Genomic DNA, 23,493 nt, shown 5'->3' with positions numbered 1-23,493 from the left:
AGATAAAAAGCGTTAAAAAAAACATCAATAAGTATGTCATATTTACGATACCTTACCGAATAAAACAACAAGAACACACAAAAAATTCGTGCTCATTTTGAACACGGTTCCAGTGAAACACCCACTTGTGCGAATTTGAATGTGAAATTCTTCGATCTTTTAGTCAAACGAATTTTTTAAATTAATCATGCGTAAAATATACAAAACGCTCACACGTTTACAGCATGTCCATACTTTTCATTATCAATTTATTTATCGACCCATTTTTTAATTCACATGATGAGTGAGCAAAATTTATAAACTTTGTTCAAGATGGCATGTTTTTATACCATTTATGCCTCTTTCTGCTGCATCAAATCAACGCTACTTCTGTACTTGATAATATTAGTAAGCCGGTTACGATTATTATTTGTTTTTGTTTTTTTTATTCAAATTGATTATCAGGCTTTAAATATAATTTGAAAGTTTCCATCAAAGTAGGTAGTACAATATGAAACTCTCCATACAAATTTTTGACCACCCATCCTCTCCCCTTTCGGAGAAACTGCCCCTTAAACATAAAAAATTCAAAGATTTATTTCTCGGAGGGGGTTGTCAAAAAATGTTGAAATTTTCACAGATTGTGTACATCATGTAGGGGGACACACAGTAATTTTTTGAAATTTCCCCCCACCATTTTCTTAGTTTTTCAGGGGGTTGAGAACTTTTAAGGGGGGGGGGGGGGTGCCATGACTGAATTTTTTTCAAAACTTGCTCATACCTTAAGGTATAACATACAATTTTCCCAAGGTCCCAAAGGGGGGTGCAACATGGTAAAAAAAAATGAAGTTTGAAAAAAAACGTGTATCTCCGCGTTTTGTCAACACTGTTCCACGGCACCACCGTGAGAAAACTTCACCTATCGCGCGCTCTCAAACTTGGATTTTTTTTTAGAACCCTACTGAAATACCATAATTGCATTCAACATTTTTTTTGATGAATATTCTCTAGGATGGTGTGGTGAACAACAGGTATGGTATACCTACAAGAATTTTTAACCCCCTCCCTTCATATTTACCCCTCAAAATTGCGTTTTTAACTCATATTGTGCTATTTAGCCTACTCACAATGAAAATTGCGAGGAACAATTTTTGGATGTACATATTTTTGACCCCTAAGTATCGTATATTTTTTTTGAAATTTTTCTTTTGGTTTGTCATGGTGAAAAATTGAAAAAAAGTGTCGAAGAGAGAGTAAAACGAGAATTTTGGGATTGGGAGAATTAAATATTGTAATGAATGAGGTGTCGTTTCCGCGCGATTGGATATCATTGAGCACGAATATGAAGTCAGATTTTCTATGTACTACACTAATCTAGCCACTCCAGTGCCTTCACCCCCCCCCCCCCCCAACCACCACAATTTTTACTACATATCTAGTACACGATTAATGTAGATTGTAGATACTATGTTATTTTTATAATTAAAATTGCACATTTATGCATTTAATTGATTCATTAATTTGGAATGTAAAGACAACATTTCAGTGGTAACGAGGATGATTTCATCGTTTCTATCGTTTTTGTAGTGCAATGTTATCATCTCGTTAAAGTATTCGTGAAATTAGAGAATTGTGCAACATCATGGCCATGGTCAGCCAGAAACCTCCACCTTTTGACAAATTCAACTCGAAAGAAGAAGATTTTACATTGTGGAGTGAAAGGTTCAGTATGCATCTTGAAAGTTATGATGTATTGGCTGATGCAAAGGTGAAATTTTTAATCGCCAGTATGGGTCCTGAGCCACATGCTGTTCTCAAACGCCTTACTTTTCCGAAGCTACCGAAAGAAGAAACTTTTGATGATCTTATCAAACATCTGACAGGATACTATGATCCTAAACCATTGAAAGAAGTGAGTAGAGTTAAATTTCGCCACCATTTACAACACGCTAATGAAAAGTTTGCTCCTTAACACACCGCGCTAAAAGAGATAGCAGCGGGTTGCGATTTTGGTGTATGCCTTTTTTTTTTTTTTTTTTTTTTGTAGTTTTCCTATCATACTGCACTTTGAAACTGCTCGTTTCTCCTAAACACCAACCTCACCAGCCGCTCAGACCACCTTGTGCTCACTTCACCCAACATGGCTGAAAGTCCCAAGCCCAAAAACCTGAAAACCACAACTCATGCGGGACAACTCGCACAAGGGATCCTCGGCCCCGGGAGAAGGTGCCGAGAATTTCAATTTATTTATTTATTTATTTATTTATTTATTTTATTTTCTGCCCCTTGGTAGAGGCACCCAGCAGCGGGCCAAACTCGGTGGCTACCGACGAACGGTGTCTTGCCTCCAGACAGCAAGGTTTACAGCGGAGTGTGGTTCTACCTGGAACAGTTCAACAGCAGATTGAGTATTTAACACATAAACATAACGTATAACATAATGTAAACATAACGTAACGTATAACATATTTACAAAAACAACAAGAGACTTCAAAAACAACAACAAGCTTCAAAGACAACTAGAGACTTCAAAAACAACGAGAAACTTAGAAACGAGAGACTTAGAAACAACGAGAGGCTTCAAGAATGAGAGACTTCCCTAAACCTCGCAATGGCCGCCTATGAGCCTTGGACAGCGATGAGTCCCAATCCGCAGTGACCTCTGTTGCGTACCCGCATGCCATCAGGACGCGAACGGCAAACAGCGTGAAACCCTAAGACGACTCTGTCGACTGACACGCTGGTTTGACGATGCGTGTCTAGATGAAGAAATTTGTGGCCAAATTACAGCAGAAATTTACAACTCTCGTTTACAGAAACAACTACAATTAGGTGTTTCTGGTCTTACCTTGACAAAAGCAATTGAATTGGCTAACACGTTCGAGTTGGCTACAAGCGGTTATGATGCTATTCATGAAAATGAAAGTTCTGCAAGTAGTCTGTTGAAAAGTCTGAATCACAGGTGAATAAAATCAATGATAAGGTTTCCAAGAAGAAATATAAATCTCTGTGGAAGCTGCCGAATCTAAACAAGCATCCAGTACCTGAATCTGATAAAAGTAATATCGACGAGTGCTTTCAGTGTGTCCATAAAAATCATCGTGAAAGGTGTGTGTCGATTCGCTAATAGTGTATGTAATATTGTAATATAATAATATGTGTAATTAAGTCAGGCATTTATCTTTGGTGTGCGGGGCAACACCAGTAATGCATGTTGTCAAAAGTAACGGTTCAATTAGGCTGGTTGGTGACTACAGTGTAACCATTAATCGTGCTCGAGTTCAAAAAAGTTATCCAATTCCAAATGTTGAGGAGATTTTATTCGACTTCAGTGGCTGTAAGTATTTTTCCAAATTCGATATTTACAAAGCTTATAACCATGTGAAGAATTCAAAGGAAGCTGCCAAAATCATGATGGTGAATACTCAAAAGGGTCTGTTCATTGTGAATCGGTTGGCTCAAGGTTACACTGACGCACCTGCAGACTTTTAGGAAAATATGGACCAATGGGTTAAAGGCATACCTAGTACCAGAGTTTTCTATGATGACGTTGAGATATCATTGGAAACCCCTGAAGATCATTTAAATCCTTTATATAAATTTTTTGATGCCTACAGAAAGTTCAATCTTGGTCTCAAAAAGAGGAAGTGTGTTCTTTTATCACACCAGCTAAATTACCTTGGCTACATTGATGATACAGATGGATTGCATAAGACTTCGGAGAAGGCAGATGCAATTTAAAAAGCGAAATGACCCCAAAATGCCGAAGAATTGAAATCATTTGTGGGTTTAGTCTGAGATTACTCAAAATTTATTCCGAATTGTAGCGATTTATCTCATCCATTGAGTAATTTACAAAAGAATTTTGTTTGGACGAAGGAATTTGCTTGTCAAAAAATTAAATCTGAAATAGCCTCTGATAGAGTTTTGTGTCATTTTTATCCAAAAAATAAACTTGTTTAGGCAACTGATGTGCCATCGTATGCATTAGGAGCGGTTCTCAGTCATGTGGATGAGCAAGGAGAAAGACCAATTGCTTTTGCCTCCTGAAAATTGACGCTGAGGCTCGATATAGCCAAATTGATCGCGAAAGTCTTGGAATATATTGGGGAGTAAAAAAATTCTTCAGTTATTTATATGGACGCAAGTTTGAATTATTAATGTGGACTGTCAACAATTACAATCGATCCTGAATGCGAATGCTAGTAAGCCATCTTTGAGTGCAACTAGATTGTTACATTACACTTTGTTCCTACAAGGATTCAATTATACTATCAAGTATCATAATAGGAACGCCCATAGTAATGCTGATTTTCCATCACTTCTTGTTCTTTGCAGCCAAATTCATGGGCATCGGAAGACAAATTTCCTATCATCGAAGTGCCGCAATGTGATCATGGTGCAGCACCGGATAATCCAGAACTGGGACTGCCCAATCAACTGGTCAATCCAAATAGGCCGGCTACTCCGATTAGACCACAACGGGTCAGAAAACCCCCCTTGCATTATTCTCCATAGAAGGGGTAAGTTGATACATTGTTCAATTATCGTATAATGCCGTTTAAATTTTTCAAGTAGGTACTTCTGCAAAATTATACGACTGTGTAGGTAAAAGCATACCTAGTAAAGTATGATAATCAAATTAAATACATTTTTCACATTATGTAAGTTCATTTCAAAAATACAAATACATATTACATACTCAAAAAGTATATCAAAGCCGGCTAATTATAGACGTCTGTGAGATGTATATTTATCGAAATGCATTTTTAAATTTTAAAACCATCTCGAAAAATATTCCAAGGCTGCGTTGATTTCTTCATTTTGAAAAATATTCCATTTTAACATCCGAGAAAAACAAAACAATACTTGAATACCTACTTATACAGACAGAAATACCAAACGTTGACCTTATTTAGGCGATTATTGATAATGATGGGTACCAAAAATTGAAACATTGATACCTACGCATTTACAATTTATAGATGCATTTGTTGCTAACAATGTGTATTGTACACGTAATGAATGAAAATTCGCATACCTACCAGGGAGGAATGGTAGGCATTCAAGTGAGCGTGCGTAAATTGTTATGAAATTAATTAAAATAATTTTCAGATAAGAGAATTGCGAATACGTCGAGACCAGAGAGTAGGTAGTTATTTATATTCGATAAAATTTACTCGCTAAAGTTTTCAGCAGATAAAGCGTCAAGTAGGTAAATAAACATTTGAAAGATTTCATAAACGTTCGCGTTCGTTTAAATTTATAGGTACCACTGAAATTTTCTTTCTCTATCATCACGTTTGTACTTAGTTGTAATCTTTACAACTTTGAAAATACTCTCACATACATACCTACCTATTTTTATGCTACATACATAATGCTGTATCAATGAACTCATTATGGATAGATATAATGCTTGTATGTGATTCTCTCTCTTTTTTGATAAAAGGCGTTTAATAAGAATTTCAACAAATTATAATAAGTACTCACTGTACCTTTTAATTTCGTTCATTTTATGATTGTGAAATGTATGTACCCCTACTGCATACTACCTACACTTACTTAATTTCAATGCCCAACATTTTCTAATTTCTGCAATTATGTATCTAGAATTTTAAAAATACCAACCACTGTTTTGTACAGTAAGTAAATTTTGGCTCCCATACCTCCCTCCGCCTAGCTACATAAATACAATAAGTATGTATGTGTATGAATGTGCTGTGGCTGTTTATCAAACACGAGAATTTACGTAAAAGCGTGGGCTGCAGAACGGGGTTATCAACCTCATGAAAAATTTGAAAACTTCTGCATCATAAACTAATCGTGCGTACACATTTTTGATAATTGCCTTTATTTAATGGGTATATTTAGATTCACATAATCATCGCGCGATGATATTTATTAAAATTATGAGCTTTTTTTTAAAGAAAATAAATAAACATTAGGTATAATTTACCGGTAGATAAGTCATTTTATCTTATTAATTAATTCTGTTGTTGGGTTTTAATCTATGGTATTACATGGTACACGTATATATGTAGACTACCTTTGCATTTAAAGTGTTTCCTTGATTTTTGAATGCAGTTTGTTATCAGATGCAGGCTAATTACCTCATAATTGATACATAATTATTTGTTGTCACGAAATAAACATTCCTGATTCGTGATGATTTTATTTTTACAATCAAATTTGTGATCCGACCAGATGACCTTTTCGGCAAAGAACCACACGTTTGTCCAAGCTAGTTCCTCAAATACCTAGATAATATTTACCTTAATTCACAAATGACGGCAATGGCAATTAAATTAGGCCAAGTAACTAACAAGGGAACCTCTCGAGGTGTCCGCTTCCGATTTGAACGGGACCGCGATTTTTGGAAAGAGCATGTTCTAAAACCCCCAAATCCAAATTTTTAGCTGCCCAAGTTCATTTTTCGATTTTTGGCGAATTTTTGAAAATCCAAAATTGACTATTTTGGTGAATGCTTTTTTTTAAAAAGTATGTACTTGATCAATAAAAATGTTCAAAATAAGTCCTAAAACTGATATTAACCTTCCAAATCCAAATTTCGATATTTCCAGCCATTCTGGAGCCTCCAGGGCAATTTTTTAATTTCTCCAGAATTTTCGATTTGCTCCAGAAGGCGTGAATATGAAGTTGGGCAGCTAAAAATCGAGTTGTGTGTTATACTCGACCTGCTTAACGAATTTATTCACATTTGAGCCGATTCTGGAGCGGACACCTCAAGAGTGGTTTTTTGACCAGCTTCTTTCACATAATAAGAAATCCAAAAAATCAAAATTTTACCATTTGCGAGGAAATTTTCGAAATTTGAGCGAATTGCTGTATTTCGAACACAACAAACCCCTTGAGGCCAGGTTCCGCCCTTTCCAGCCATTCTGGAGCCTCCAGTGCGATTTTTCAATTTCTCCAGAATTTTCAATTTGCTCCAGAAGGCGTGAATATGAAATTGGGTAGCTAAAAATCGAGTTGTGTGTTATACTCGACCTGCTTAACGAATTTATCCACATTTGAGCCGATTCTGGAGCGGAAATCTCAAGAGTGGTTTTTTGACCAGCTGTTTTCAAATAAGAAATCCAAAAAAATCAAAATTTTACCATTAGCGAGGAAATTTTCGAAATTTGCGCGAATCGCAGTATTTTGTCATGAACTAACCCCACGAGGGCGAATTTCGCCATATCCAGCTATTCTGGAGGCTCCAGCGCGATTTTTCGATTTCTCCAGAATTTTCAATTTGCTCCAGAAGGCGTGAATATGAAGTTGGGCAGCTAAAAATCGAGTTGTGTGTTATACTCGACCTGTTTAACGAATTTATCCACATTTGAGCCGATTCTGGAATGGACACCCCAAGAGTGGTTTTTTGACCAGCTTTTTTTCAAAATAAAAATATCCAAAAACCAAAAATTCCTCGTTTGTGAGAAAATTTTGGAAATTTGCGCAAATCGCTATATTTTGTCATTGAATAACCACACGAGAGGGAATTTCGCCATTTCCAGCCTTTCTTGGGTCTCCCTTTAATTTTTGGATATTATTATCACGAAAAAAGCTGGTCAAAAAATCACTCTTGAGGTGTCCGCTCCAGAATCGGCTCAAATGTGGATAAATTCATTAAACAGTTCGAGCATAACACACGACTCGATTTCTAGCTGCCCAACTTCATATTTACGCCTTCTGGAGCAAATTGAAAATTCTGGAGAAATCGAAAAATCGCGCTGGAGCCTCAAGAATAGATGGAAATGGCGAAATTCACCCTCGTGGTGTTAGTTCATGAAGAAATACTGTGGTTCGCGCAAATTTCGAAAATTTCCTCGCAATATGAAAGAATCTGGTCAAAAAACCACTCTTGAGGTATCCGCTCCAGAATCGACTCAAATGTGGATAAACTCGTTAAACAGATCGAGTATAACACACAACTCGATTTTTAGCTGCCCAACTTCATATTCACGCCGTCTGGAGCAAATTCAGAATTCTGGAGAAATTGAAAAATTAGCGCTGGAGGCTCCAGAATGGCTGGAAGTGGCGAAATTTGGATTTGGAAGGTTAATATCAGTTTTAGGACTTATTTTGAACATTTTTACTGATCAAGTACTTACGTGCTTTTAAAAAAAAAGCATAAATCACCAAAATAGCCAATTTTGGATTTTCAAAAATTCGCCAAAAATCGAAAAATGAACTTGGGCAGCTGAAAATTTGGATTTGGGGGTTTTAGAACATGCTCTTTCCAAAAATCGCGATCCCGTTCAAATCGGAGGTGGACACCTCAAGAGGGTCCCTTGTAAGTAGGTAATCCAAAAGCTTTGAATTTCATTAGCCAAAAAAGGCAAAAAATTGTTTTTGTTGTAAGATTTTCAATTTGCATGTTAAAAATATTAAAACGTAAGAATTCGAGCTAATTATCAATTTTATCTCACGCGTTTACACCTTTACATGTACAAAACGATCCGCCGATTTGAAACACTTGTTATCAAACTAATTAGAAAATACTTTCATGCCTAAAAGAAATGAGCGCCTTTCGGTAGCCATTTTAACCGGCGGACGAATAACGAATGATGGTCCATATCTCTTCCCACATTATCTGGAGGTTTTCTTGATAATGCAACCGCGGAAGAGTAAAGTGCAACGGAACACATCTTGTGCGCGCGAATCATTCGTGAACGACTTTCCTCCGTTTCAATATCATTGCGAGACGGTTGTACGAAGCGTGAAACCTAGTTCGTACGATAAACGAATTGATCTTCAGTTAGTTTCATCAAATCAATTGTGACAGCCCGATGTACACCTATTTAAAGAGGTGTAGTTGTTTATGTTTGCGCGGTTCGTCTTTATCACCATCGATGGACAGTGCAGACTATTGAGTGTAAGGTTCGTACATGTATTATAAATAGCCTCGTAGAAATGTAGAATGTCAACATTTGTGGGTGGTTTGCGCGTATTCGCTAATCTGATTATAAATCCATAATTCGATCATCCTAGACGCCGTTCAGCTGATTATAAACAATACGCTGCAGCCAACCGGACTACTTCGTGCGCAACCTTGCATTTACATAATATGGTAAATTTTTAAAATACTTTTTAAATAATATAAAAATAATTTCATCATTATTGTTTCTCTCCGTATAATTATTGTAAGCATGTACCTATGTAAATTTTTTACTCAGAACTAACAAGAGAACCTCTTGAGGTGTGCGCCTCCGATTTGAACGAGACCGCGATTTTTGGAAAGAGCATGTTCTAAATCCCCCAAATCCAAATTTTCGGCTGCCCAAGTTCATTTTTCGATTTTTGGCGAATTTTTGAAAATCCAAAATTGACTATTTTGGTGATTTATGTTTTTTTTTTTTAAAGTACGTACTTGATCAGTAAAAATGTTCAAAATAAGTCCTAAAACTGATGTTAACCTTCCAAATCCAAATTTCGCCATTTCTAGCCATTCTGAAGCCTCCAGTGCGATTTTTCAATTCCTCCAGATTTTTCAATTTGCTCCAGAAGGCGTGAATATGAAGTTGGTCAGCTAAAAATCGAGTTGTGTGTTATACTCGATCTGTTTAACGAGTTTATCCACATTTGAGTCGATTCTGGAGCGGACACCTCAAGAGTGGTTTTTTGACCAGCTTTTTTCATAATAAAAATATCCAAAAATTGAAGGGAGGCCCAAGAAAGGCTGGAAATGGCGAAATTCGCTCTCCTGTGGTTAATTAATGAAGAAATACTGCGATTCGCGCAAATTTCAACAATTTTCTCGCAAACGGGAAATTTTTGATTTTTGAATATTTTTATTTTGAAAAAAAGCTGGTCAAAAAACCACTCTTGAGGTGTCCGCTCCAGAATCGACTCAAATGTGGATAAACTCGTTAAACAGATCGAGTATAACACACAACTCGATTTTTAGCTGACCAACTTCATATTCACGCCTTCTGGAGCAAATTGAAAAATCGCGCTGGAGCCTCCAGAATAGCTGGAAATGGCGAAATTTAGATTTGAGCGGTTAATATCAGTTTTAGGACTTCTTTTGAACATTTTTACTGATCAAGTACCTGCGTACTTTTTGAAAAAAAAGCATAAATCACCAAAATAGTCAATTTTGGATTTTCAAAAATTCGCCAAAAATCGAAAAATGAACTTGGGCAGCTTAAAATTTGGATTTGGGTGTTTTAGAACATGCTCTTTCCAAAAATCGCGGCCCTGTACCTCAAGAGGTTCCCTTGTGAGTTACCTAAAATACATTAGAGAAGATGAATATTTTTGAATTCTCAGGTTTTGGTGGATACCGAGGAAAATAATCAAAATTACTTAGTTTCCTATCCTAGTATTTTTGATAGTCATGTTTGAAATTATTGAATTAATATGCTAATTGCATAAATACCTATATAATTCAGCATTTTTACTCGTTTAAAAAGCAAAAACTGTATTCGCCATAAAATAAGTGGAGTGAAAATTGTAAAAAATGCTGAATTACTCATTATTTCTACTCAAGTACAAAGTAATTGTAGGTAGATTCAATATCTTCACATTTATTCGGATACATGGCTATCTATTCAAGTTCGTACCTACAGTTATACTTTAAAATTTGTTTTAAAATTTCTGCCCTTATTGTTTTGTTGTAACTTATACAGTGAAAAGTAATAATTAGATTATTATTAACTGACCGAGCTCGAAACGTGTTGTGTGATAAATGAATTTTAAATGTCAATAAAATATTAATTTCTTCGTATAATTATGCATTACGATTTATTGTTTGTTTATAATTGTGCATGTCTGTGAGCTTTTTATCGCATTTTGATCATTTATTTATGAATAAAATTACTGATTCATTTTCTCAATCTTCTCATATTCGTCGATATCACCGAAGAAAAAAATACTGTACCTATAATAACTTGAGATAAATTTATTTTTGAACTAAAACACCAGGTACATATCATCGCCAATGGAATAAAATAACGCCAACATGTCTATGAGATTATTTGATTTATAGGTGGATAGTTTTGAGAATTAATTTTTCGTATATGTATATTTTTCTTACGTACTCATTTTTACCTTTTTTTATATAAAATATGTAATTTGCACAACTGCAACTCGTAATGAATACCTATCTGTATTATTAATACGAGTATAACCATTTTCGAGTTACTGTAGTGCTTACGAACATGTAAGAGATTCGTTCAAGTAAGGGTAAATTTAAATTTTTTGTGAATTCGTTACATTACAGATGATATTACGAAGAGACTTGACAATTATCGCCTTAATGGTAATCGCGACAGAATACGTATCCTCGCATAAGGAATCGGGCCCACTTCAAAGATACTGTGGCAGAAACTTAGTAAATATATTAACTATGGTCTGTGATGGAATGTACAACCAAATGGCACTCAAAACAGGTAATTTTAAAATACAAATTATAGTGTTGAATTAGTAAAATGGGTGGAGTTTATTCACCCTGCTATTAAAACTGCACTTACGATGTACACTGTAAACGTATCTCTATATCTATTAGCCCCACTCGTTGGCTAAAGAGTTATGCACTGAACTATTAATGAAGCATAATCATTTTTCAATAATCAAACCTACTTTCTCACCCAACCAGAAGCTCAAATGTACCTTGTGTTTTACCGTGGGGTCAAACTTTTTTTCCTGATACTGGCAGATTTTTTTTCCTTATCATTTCCTCGAAATTAACACTCAACTGCCTACGTTTCAAGCCTTTATTGCTATTTATGTACATGATGAACCAGTCAGTATGCGACATTACACATTTATCCCTTAAATCGCCTATTAGAGCGGGCAAATAGCGGGTTTAAAAAGGAAAAAATTGGCACATAAATTTTTTCTTCGGTCATGTGTTCAGATGAACCCCCTGAACTACCAAAAACAACACGCACCTTCTACCCCTACAGCTAACTTTTTTAGGTGGCTAAAACCGGTTCCAATTCACGTTTTTTGCAATTTACTCAGAAAATATTAGGTTTACGATAAAAAGTACCATGACAAAAAATGTTCCCCTTCAAATTCTCGACAATTTGATTTTACGCTCGATACCCATCCCTCAAAAAGGGTGTCTGAAAAAAGGGGTGGAAAGAGTAGATGTTTAAAAAAAGGTCAGTTCAATAAATTGATCAAAGTTACCACTTTATATCATTCGTTTTCGCTCAAATTTTTTTTACAAAGTCTACTCACTCAACTATCAATTACGCCACCATTGATTGGTCTTCAAACCCCCCGCAGGGGGGGTTTGAATACCAATCAATGGTGGCGTAATTGATAGTTGAGTGAGTAGACTTTGTAAAAAAAATTTGAGCGAAAACGAATGATATAAAGTGGTAACTTTGATCAATTTATTGAACTGACCTTTTGTTAAACACCTACTTTTTCCACCCCTTTTTTCAGACACCCTTTTTGAGGGATGGGTATCGAGCGTAAAATCAAATTGTCGAGAATTTGAAGGGGAACATTTTTTGTCATGGTACTTTTTATCGTAAACCTAATATTTTCTGAGTAAATTGCAAAAAACGTGAATTGGAACCGGTTTTAGCCACCTAAAAAAGTTAGCTGTAGGGGTAGAAGGTGCGTGTTGTTTTTGGTAGTTCAGGGGATTCATCTGAACACATTCCCGAAGAAAAAATTGATGTGCCAATTTTTTTCCTTTTTAAACCCGCTATTTGCCAGCTCTATTACTACGTAGAAATGAGAATCGCGAGAAAAATAAAAAAAAAGTGAACGATAATTTTTCGCATACCGCGTGATAAACATCCGTTATCAGAAGCAGAACCACTAAAATGCTAATTCGTACATGTAGATATGGACATGCTTTTGCAACAGCTAGATAATACATAGGATGATCACTCAAATACTCGGTATATTAATAGTACCCTACATGCTAGTCGTTTCGTCCTTAAAAGGCTAACGGGTGGTCTTAGATATCTTCATCCTTGCGAGACAGGATGTTCAGAGGAGCCTTTAGTTATTTCTAATGGGTTCAGTGATACTCTTTTCTATTCACAAACATCAAAACACCCTGGGTGAGTTTTTAAAACCAAATCGGTATCTAATCCCACACCGCGAACTGAGGTGCATCTTTCCAAGTCACGTTTGGCAAATGTTTTTTTTCTAATACCCACATCGCAATATCACACAATTAATGGTACAACTTGCTCTGAAGTTGGTATACCTATTCGACTTTGCTTAAAATAGAGAAAAATATACCTACGAGTACATAAATAAAGCACTGGGGATTCGCAGGATAAGTATAAAATGATTTTATTAAGAAAATTTAAATATCATGTGTAGCATGTGAACGAGTTGATAAAAATGGATAAGTGGGATATCAGGGCATGACGATGAGATAGGACAATATGATTAGTTGAACAAAAGCCTTCGCATGTTCTAGCGAAGATATAAAATCAACGCGATGTATGTAAATGCAAGTTTTTTTTATTTTATTTTTTTCATTTATTCTTTCAATCATAATAAGTCAGCTTCAGAGGTTAACTTACGATGTACCGAAGGTTTTAAATATTAAAAGGCTAACAGCGGTTATACTCGTATACGCGTTGAATGATAAACGTAAAACTAAACCGGATAAATAATAATATTACATTTGGTAATTTTTTGACAATTTTTTTACTTCAACAATCGAAATAAATATTTCTTAACTGACCGAATAAATAAAAGGAAAGAAGAGTATCCAGCTATTTTTTGAAGTAGCATTTATGCGTTTTGTATGATTATGTCAATTTAGAATTGAGTTTATTGGAAATTTTCACTTATAGTTTTCAGTGAGTCTGAGTGCATAACAACATGAGTGTTTCAAAAGAAAACCATTCGGAATTCTATTTTCTCTAATACCTATAGTGATTTACTGAGGACTGCAGTTTTTATCGTTCAAAAGTTATTCAAGTTCATAGTAGAGGGGCCCGCATAATAATGATCAAGCACGCCCCCCAGAACCTCTCCAAAGGGGCTTGAAGTCAAAAAAATGGTTTAATTCGTGTGACACATGAAATAGTATGTTTTCGATATCGCTGAACACGAATATATCCTTAGTTTTTCAAATTGACCTCACCCATGACTTCCAGAACCTCCTTAAACAGGTAAAAGTCCAACTGAGGAGCGTGGATGGGGTCCAATCAGAAGTATGACGTTATATTCGTATTCAGCGTCATCGAAAACATACTATTTCATGTGTCGCACAAACAAAACATTTTTTTGAACTTTTACTCCATTTGGGGAGGTGCTGGGGGCCGTAGATGAGGTCCAATCAAACATTTTACGTCATATTCGTGTTCAGCGTCACCAAAAACACACAATTCGGTATATTACATGCCCCAGATTTTTTTTTAATGTTTTGCTCAAATTTGGGTGAGGGGGTGCTCCCTCTTCATTGAAAGATCACATTACGAAAATTGAATATTTCGAGAAACCATCAAAAGATACATCTATGGAAATTTTTTCAGAATTTTAAATGGTAGCTCCCACTTACAGCACCATTTTGAAATTCAAACTTTCAATTTGAAAGTTCAACTTTCAACTTTTGAAAATTTAGAATACTTGAAAAGTTTAATATGCAATGCCCTTTCGAACTGTGAAATCAGTTTTGATCAAAATATCATAGCTTTGGAGTAATGCGCTGCTGAAGTTGAGTAACTCGAGACAGTGTAAAAATAATTGATGCCCCCCACCCCTCACCCTTTTTCTGACGATGCTGGGACCAAACTGGTCACGGGTTTCTTACTTATTGGGTGGGTAGACATTGTAAAAAAATTGAGTGAAATCGAAAGACACGACTTTCAAAATCACAGTTTTTGGTCGAATTGACATGAATCGACCCTTAGGCCAAAAATGAGGGAAAACAATCAAAATTTTACCAAATTGACCTAGAAACCTGTAATTTGTGATATGACTTATTTTCGACCTTCCAAATCGATTGAAAACTGTTTCAAATCGTTTTGAGCAGTTCTGGAGCCTCCAGTAGATTTTTGAAACTTGAAATTCCCACAAAATTTCATCAAATGCGGTTGGAAACCCAAAATTTATTCTGAAAATTAATTTCATGACGCTACAAAGTCGTTTTGGAGCCTCCAGCGACTTTTTTGCGAATTACTGGAGCCTCCAGTAGATTTTTGAAACTTGAAATTCCCACAAAATATCATCAAAATGAAGTTGGAAAACCAAAATGTATTCTATAAAGTAAATTTTGTAGCATATTTGAAGTTTCCAAAAAGACGCAAGCGGCTGCAAAATGGCTCAAAACTGCCTGCAATCCACTTCGGAATAATGCCAAATAAATAAGGTGCCAACTGAATATCGTCTTTCTACTTCAAGTGGAGGGGGGAGGGGGGAGGTGCATTTTTTAAATTTTCAAGTACCTACGGAAATCGATGCACGAAAATATGCTTCAAATTGGAAAACACCAATTTAAAAAAATTATAGAGGGTAGTAGTTAATTTATCGGTCATGAAGGTCATTATAGCAAGCACTGATCTCGAGCACGCGAGATTAAGATCAATTGAACATGTTTTAAATCGTTTTTTGGAAAATTTAAATTCCCAAAAAGTAGCTGGAAGTTCCAAAATCACTTGAAACCACCTGCAGTGTTGACTTCATATAGTATTGAAATTAATTTACAGAGCAAACTTTGACTTTCTAACTCAATTTTATAAATTGTTGTGAAAATATCAAGTTTTAAAAATCTGCTGAAGACTCCATAATTTTCAAAAAGTCGCTGGAAGCTCCAAAATGACTCGAGCCCACCTGAATTCGTTTGGCTTTCCATCTCCATTTGATGAAATTATGTATGTTGAAATTTCAAGTTTCAAAAATCTATTGGAGGCTCCAGCAATCCCCAAAAAGTAGCCGGAGGCTCCAGAACGACTCGAAATTCATCTGAAATCGACTTCGTACCGTCATGAAATTAGTTTGCAGAATGAATTTCGACTTCCCAACTCCATTTGATGAAATTTTGTGGGAATTTCAAGTCTCAAAAATCTACTGGAGGCTCCAGAACTGATTAAAACGGATTGAAACAGTTTCCAATCGATTTGGTAGGTCGAAAATAGAGTATATCCCAAATTTCAGCTTTCTAGATTAATTTGGTAAAATTTTGAATTTTTCCCTCATTTTTGGCCTGAATTTGATTTTCAAAAATTCACCAAAAATCGAAAAAAGCACTTTAGCTTTTAAAATTTTGACAGGTGATGAATTTTTGCTTGCTCTTTCGATCTACCTCTGTACAAAGTAAAATAAAGAAGTTAAAATGCAGAAAATTTTAAATGAACGAAATGAACCGCCTTCAAAAAAAAAAAATTGCCAAGGGCCATTAATTCGTTTATTGTGAAATTTTAATCACGATTTACTCGTAGATTAAGAAATAAGCGAAGTTTTGACATCCACTCACCAGACACCATAAGTAGATATGCCTAATAAGCTGAGAAATAAAACAAAAATATTGGAAGAAAAATAAAGCGGATGAGAATTGATGGAATTAGTTTCCTTACAAGAGGTGCGTAAGTCAAGTACTACCTATACATTGTTATAAAATAAAATGGCGCAAAAGTACAACGTTGTTGAAATATAGGTAGGTACAAAATTTGTACGAGATCGCAGAAAGATAAAAATAATTGGTAAGACATTTTCACGTGATAACTGTATGAGTGTTTTCTCTCCTGTATCTAGTGTTTCTCATTTTTTTTAATCTTTCATTTTGTAATTTGAAAGCACCTTTGTTTACAACCGATTCAAAATTCGTTTAGAGGTTACCCTGATTGTAAAGCTCCCGCTATCGAAAAAATTCAAAAAATTTTAACAACAATTGACGAATTTAAAATAAATTGAAATAAAAAAAAGAAAACGAAAACAAAGTTCATTCATTGAAATATCGTGCTTATACCTACGTGTTAATTTGAAATTCATTTGCGAGTCAGAAATCACATTATCAAAATGAACTTCAATTTTAATTCGTTAAATTTTCACCACGTCAAAAGCTTCACTAGCTTCACTATCAAAGATAGAAGTGAAGAATTGACAAAAGTTGAGGATAAGTAGGTACATTATTATCATTATTTTTTATTCTGATTAGTTACCTTATAAAAAAGAACCAGTTTGTTCAAGTTAATAACGGATTTAAAATTCAGTTTTTCCCTTAACAAACAATCACTAAGCACTATAATTGTAAGAGAATTCTAATTTAGTCAAAACATCTTACAAATTTAAACGGTCGTTACCACTCAGCTGTGATATCATAAGCATCTTGCAATCAATGAAGATGAAACATTCGCAGAAAAATAACATTTAACGCTACGTTTAGAATTTAAATGAGAATTTAGGATGCGAATGACGTAGACATGAAGAAAATGATTAATCAAATGCCCAATAATAATAAAACATGTATCGAGCCTTTTAAAAATCAACATTTTTTATCATAGGTAATGCTTTTTTAGGCTTGAATGAAATAAATATCTCTGCTCGTTAAATACTTACAGGAATAAGTAATTGCATACTTAATAATAATATGTAATACCTAGTCTAATAATAAAAATTAATAAGATCGCATAGAAAAATTGCAATCAATAAAGCTCAAACTTTCGTGATATTGCCAACTTTCATCGTTGAAAATTTTGTTAATCCTGCTATGTAAGTAATTTTATTTACCAGACAGGTATCATTCTAGAGCCTCAAATGATATACCTACTTGCAAGGCTCTTTCCACTCATGGGTCAAAAATAACAATGGGTAAATAAATACCCACGTAGGCACGTACTAGGGTGCCCAGAAATATCGTGAACCCCAAAGAAAGTTTTTCATTAAAAATATAGGTTGGCAACGTGAAATAGATGCAATTGGATATAACCGGGTACGACTTGAAAAAAAAAGTTTTGTGGACAAGTTGCCTATCTTTGAATTTGAAGGGGCAATCGAGGTTTGGAATGAATTTTTGCCTAACTTTGAAATTGAAGGGGCTAGAAACATATTTTTTTTTAATTTGAGAAAAACATGTTTTTGACTTTGAGAATGGGTAGTACATACTTCGAAGAATAAACAAATTTTGTTATTGTGAATTTTTGCCCAACTTTGAAATTGAAGGCGTCAGAACTATTTTCATTTTTTTAAAAAAGTATAGTGGAGTGGCAAACAGCTGAAATACAGGAGAAAACTGCATTTGATGAAAGAAGCGTGAATTTTGGTATGATGAATTTTTGAACCAACATGAAGTTTTTAAGAGTTAAGACCGGGAGCCACTCGAGATCCCCCCTCCTTCGAGGGGGGTGGGGCTTACAATTTTGAAAATTTTCCTGTGGATAGAGTTTTAATTAGAAATCCAATATTATGGTGTCTGCTGTTAGATATTGATCAGCACTTTCTATTTTCACCATTGAAACCATCGTCCCCCCTCTCCCCCTTGTGTGGGGCTCAGCCCCCTAAATTGTGGATCTGGAAGACGTTGAGACTCGGAAATGTTATTTTGTGAAAATATACTAAGTAGAGTGTACAAATAATTTTGGTGGTTCATTTTTTGGTTCCCTCCCCCTTCTGCCCCCTGTGGCACCTTAAAACTTGAAAACCGCGCAAAATTGCCGCTTTAATGACAAAACATGGTGGAAACGGTGAGCTAAATACTAATTCTTCTTGAAACTGGTAAGAAACATTTATTGAAAGCATTACGTAACGCGAAAAATGATGACTCTCCCCTTTACGCGCCCCCACCAACCCCTAATTGCAAAAAAAAAAATATACTGGTCAAAATTCCATCAGAATTGGAATATTAAGCCAGTCACTGTTCAATATTGATCGATATGTTCCGCTAAAAGTGTCAGAATCATCGCATACCTCCCACCCCCTCAAGGGGGCAGACCCCTAAAATGTGGAGTCGATGAAAAACCCACTTATGGAACTGAAATTCTGTAAATATGTACTTCTCTGGTCATGGGAATATATTTAATGGTCCATTTCATCGATTACATTCCTCGCCCCACCCCCGCCCCTCCCCTTTTATATACCATTATACAAAATTTGATCAAAAAATAACCCCTCCTGCTTTGTAGAGCACGCTCCATAGTTCATTTTGGTTCAAAAATTCATCATACCAAAATTCACGCTTCTTTCATCAAATGCAGTTTTTTTTTCATTTGCCACTCCACTAGTATTTCAAGGGTGATTTTAAGAAAAACAAACATTTCTGACGCCTTCAATTTCAAAGTTGGGCAAAAATTCATAATAACAAAATTTGTTTATTTTTCAAAGTACATACTACACATTCCCAAAGTCAAAAACACGTTTTTCTCAAATTAAAAAAAAACATGTTTCTAGCCCCTTCAATTTCAAAGTTAGGCAAAAATTCATAATAACAAAATTTGTTTTATTTTCTCAAGTACTACCCATTCCCATCCCAACGTCAAAAATATGTTTTTCCTCAATTTTTTTCCAACCCTCGATTGCCCCTTCAAATTCAAAAATAAGCAACTTGTCCGCATAACTTTTTTTTTCAAGTCGTACCCGGTCGGTTGTATCCAAATCTGAAGCTTTGACATCCACTAGCCAGACACCCTGTATAGATAACATTGAGCCTAATTTTTAAGTTTTTTTGTACCTATGGATGAAATTGACTCACACGAGATATTTTTTTCTTACAGCTGCCTTAGCAGAAAAATCAGATCCATCGGGAACCGACACACCACTTCGCAGAAAACGTAGCGTCGCTAGTATATTCAAAGGCGAAGCTCTCCAAAGACATCGGCGAGGTGCGTACGAAGATTGTTGCCGGAAGGGTTGCACGATAGATGAAATGGCTGGATATTGTGGAACAGGACCCCCCTCCTCTTGATTTTAGAATTGCAATTCTTACTTGATATGTATAACAATTGCAAATCTAGAAACTGTGGTGCCAGACTTCTCAACTTTTGCCTTATAAATTAAGAATTCTTTCAATCAATGTGTTCATATTTTAAACAATAATTTTTACTCGTAAATGACCAATTTTTTGTGAAATTTTAATTATGTATTTAGTGATAATTATTATTTTTTTCGTTGAATGTTTCCGTCAACTACAATTAGCTAAATGTGTATAGGTATAGAGTTTATCGATTCAACTCTAGCGTATTAATTTAGATAAATATAAAAATAGATTCGTACTAGTCATTATATCGATTGGATATCTGACAGGTAAGAAGTAATCACCAGACATGAAAAGGTTCCAACAGATAAGCCATATTATTACAAGTGTATATGTAGTTGGTTTGCAAAGAAAAATGGCGCGATTGATTGTACTACGTGTAAGTAGGAAGTAGGAAGTAAAGAGATATTTACTCGAATTTTTTTCTCTCAAAGTATTTACCTATACTTAGAAGCGCCGAAATACCAAAGAAAATTTATTGTAAATTACCTACTATTTTTAACGATAACTTTAACTCGACATAATAGGTAATCAGTTTACCAATAAACGAAAAGCGTGCAGAAAAAATGTTATGATTTCGTAATTTAGGCTATGTAAGTTGGTGTTTTTCTCGTTAATATACGTATCGAAATCAATATTTTAGTTTAATTTACTCGAATAGATTTATTTTGAAAATCAAAGTTGAAGTTTCAAAGAGAACCTTGACATTCTGATCTGAATTTCATATAAAGATTGTGATTTTTATTCATAAGACATATTTTGTACTTAATGGAAACAACTTCGAATTAGAAATATATAACATCATTTTCCAAAGTACATTACTGGACTATTGTAAATTTGTTCCTTATCTCGCAAAATTACTATTGCTTTTGAAACGGGTCATTGATTTTTATTTTCAAAAATGACTCATTGATAATACCTATTAGTCGAAAATTCTACCAGGTGCTCAGACATGTGAGACTAATTATTTATATGTATTATGAAAGAAGAAATTGAACGAGTAAAAATCATATTAGATTTAGTGCAGGTATTTATCAAAACAAAATTTAGCTCGTGATTTATCTAATAAACATCGACGGTATAATTTCAAATTAAAATCAATTATTTATTCGTACACAATGTGTACTACATATGATAAATTACAACACATGAATTTAGATAAATAAACGTCTAGAGGTTTGTTTTCCAAGGTCTTGTGGGCTTTTCTCGATATGTATGGTACCTAATACGATACTACATCGCATATTTTCACGTGATGTTTTCTTAAACTGATTTTAATTCGATAATCATACTTGTAAGTCGTAATCGCAAATGAAGTTTGATCGAGATCTTTCACAGGTACTTACCTAAATAGGTATTAATAAAAGAAAAAAGGCGAGACATTTCGTTTTTTCATCGAAAACAACAGAAACAATGAAGATTTTGAATAGATCGCTTTGCACCTATATATTTTGTGCTTACATTGTTTGCACGATTGAATTTCATACAAAATTATATGATGCAAGCGAATTCTACATAAATAGGTACTTTAGGTTGTCCTTTATCATCGACTATTTCGACCTAAAATTCATAATTGATTATTGTTTATTAATTAAATACTCGTAATATTGCATGATAAGTTTGAATAGGACGATTCTAAGGTAAAAATAACTATTCTTGACTAAATATTCGAGTAATTGTTCGGCAGCTTGTGCTCCATGATTTTGCGCAACCGTTTAGATTAATTTCAAACACTCGTTACTTACAAGGGAAGCCCTCCACATGAGAATCTCCGATTTGAATGAAACTTGGACTGTTGGAAAGAAGACCTCAAAAAACACCCATCCCCCAATTTTCAGCTGCTCAAGTTGGTTTTTCGATTTTTGGCGAATTTTTGAAGTTTTATGTACACAGGAAAAGCTGTTCAACTCACAAAATATGAAAAAACTACAAATATCCATCTCTTCCGCGTATCAACTTCAGGAGCTGAAATTTGGGCTAAAGGTAGCGTTTTAGATACCTGATCGACTCATACCACCATTGGCCGGATCCGGCCTTCCGGTCAGAAAACAGAATTTTTTACTTTTTTACTTATATTTTCGGTGAATTCGAAAAATGGCCGTTTCTCCCCACCACATGAATTTGAGCAGCTAAAATTTTGGCCGAAGGGTTTATGCTTGATACCTAATCGAATAATACTACCGTCGGACGGATCTGGAATTTACATCAGAAAGCATATATTTTGTCCTTCTGGTTTTTTATGCCTGTCATTGGAAAAAAATGAAAAACCTGTCGAAGCAGCTCATCTAATGCACTTCCAGAGCTCAAATTTTGGACAAACGATCTGTGCTAGATACCAAATCGACCCATACTACCATTGATCGGATCCGGCCTTCCGGTCAGAAAACAGAATTTTTTACTTTTTTCTCATATTTTCGGTGAATTCGAAAAATGACCATTTCTCCCCACCACATGAACTTGAGCAGCTAAAATTTTGGCCGGAAGGTTCATGCTTGATACCTAATTGATTAATACTGCCATCGACTGGATCTGGAATTATCATCAGAAATCATATTTTTTGCTCATCTTGTTGACCTTATACATGAAAACGGAAAAGTTTAATAACCAATTAAATCACTAAACTTCTCATCCTAATGCACGTCAAGTGCTCAAATTTTGCTATGAATCAAATAAAAATTCACACCAGAGAAGGATGGCACTTCTACTGGACTCATGGACGACTTATGAGAATAAGGGGGTACTGGATGGATGGCGTGCTGTCACCCGGAAAAACTGTTGAATTTCTGAAAATTCCGGCAGGCACCACATCGATTGCACAGCCTCTTGATGTAGGTTTCTTTCGGCTATGAAAAAATTTGTTCCGGAAACTAGTGAATTTAATCTCTTATCAAGAACCCAACTTTAAATTGTACCGAAGAGATGGAATACTACGGTTTCAGTCCCTGGTACATTATCAATTCAGATCGCCTGGATTCAAGCCATTGATCAAGTATGCATGTTACAAATGTGGCTACTTGTCCGAAAGACCCACACCATCTTGGTCCAGCAAACCAAGATTTTCTTCAATAGGAATAACACCTTGTTCGCTTTCGCTGTAAGATATATTGCCTACCTTTTTGGTCACAGGTTTTTAAGAAATCCTAAGAGGAGAACTTTCTGAATACTTGCCCCTTCCAGAAAAAAGGTAGGCAAAATATTGATCATAATTGTGTACAAATTGTCTAAATACTATGTAGTATGCATGTCATTTCCAAATCATTCGAAAAACAATCAAAAGGTTATAGGACTAGACGTTAAAGTGCACTAGTTTTTTTTCCGGTGCAAAAACTCGGAAGTCATCGGGTACAGTCGGAAATACTTCGTTCGACTTGTTCTATTTTTCTAGTGTGGTAATTGATAACTCAAACTCTGTTCTGCTTTATAAAGATGGAAAAATATATAATTTCCATTACGTACTACTTATTCAGCAGTTTCCATAATATTAATCGTTAGATGGTTCAATTATCATCACTTCATTCACTTCAAGGTAGTTTTTTAATAAAGTTAAGCCTGACAGTGGTGATACAATTATCGTTCACCAACTGTACATACTCCACGAAACATATCATATC

The 23,493-nt window shown here is 35.1% G+C and overlaps 1 protein-coding gene across 1 annotated transcript; it reads left to right on the top strand.

Annotated features, from left to right (window-relative positions):
* The first annotated feature begins 8,696 nt into the window (after positions 1 to 8,696).
* On the top strand, positions 8,697 to 20,698 carry Ilp3 (Insulin-like peptide 3). Its single transcript, XM_065348795.1, has 4 exons — positions 8,697 to 8,865; positions 8,977 to 9,055; positions 11,210 to 11,378; positions 19,623 to 20,698. The coding sequence occupies exons 1-4, from the start codon at positions 8,807 to 8,809 to the stop codon at positions 19,811 to 19,813; spliced, it is 498 nt and encodes a 165-aa protein (XP_065204867.1). The 5' UTR covers positions 8,697 to 8,806; the 3' UTR covers positions 19,814 to 20,698.
* Positions 20,699 to 23,493: the final 2,795 nt, after the last annotated feature.

Source organism: Planococcus citri, chromosome 2 (genome assembly GCF_950023065.1).
Source record: "Planococcus citri chromosome 2, ihPlaCitr1.1, whole genome shotgun sequence".
Taxonomy (NCBI): Eukaryota; Metazoa; Arthropoda; class Insecta; order Hemiptera; family Pseudococcidae; genus Planococcus; species Planococcus citri.
The sequence above is the reverse complement of the archived record's forward strand: the minus strand, read 5'-3'. Positions and strand labels throughout refer to the sequence as shown.

Bases quoted from the DNA above. Each gene is read 5' to 3' on its own strand.
- Ilp3 (XM_065348795.1), top strand. From the start codon at position 8,807: ATGTTTGCGCGGTTCGTCTTTATCACCATCGATGGACAGTGCAGACTA. The intron at 9,056-11,209 runs GTAAATTTTTAA...GTTACATTACAG, and splicing joins CCTTGCATTTACATAATATG to ATGATATTACGAAGAGACTT. The intron at 11,379-19,622 runs GTAATTTTAAAA...TTTTTCTTACAG, and splicing joins CCAAATGGCACTCAAAACAG to CTGCCTTAGCAGAAAAATCA.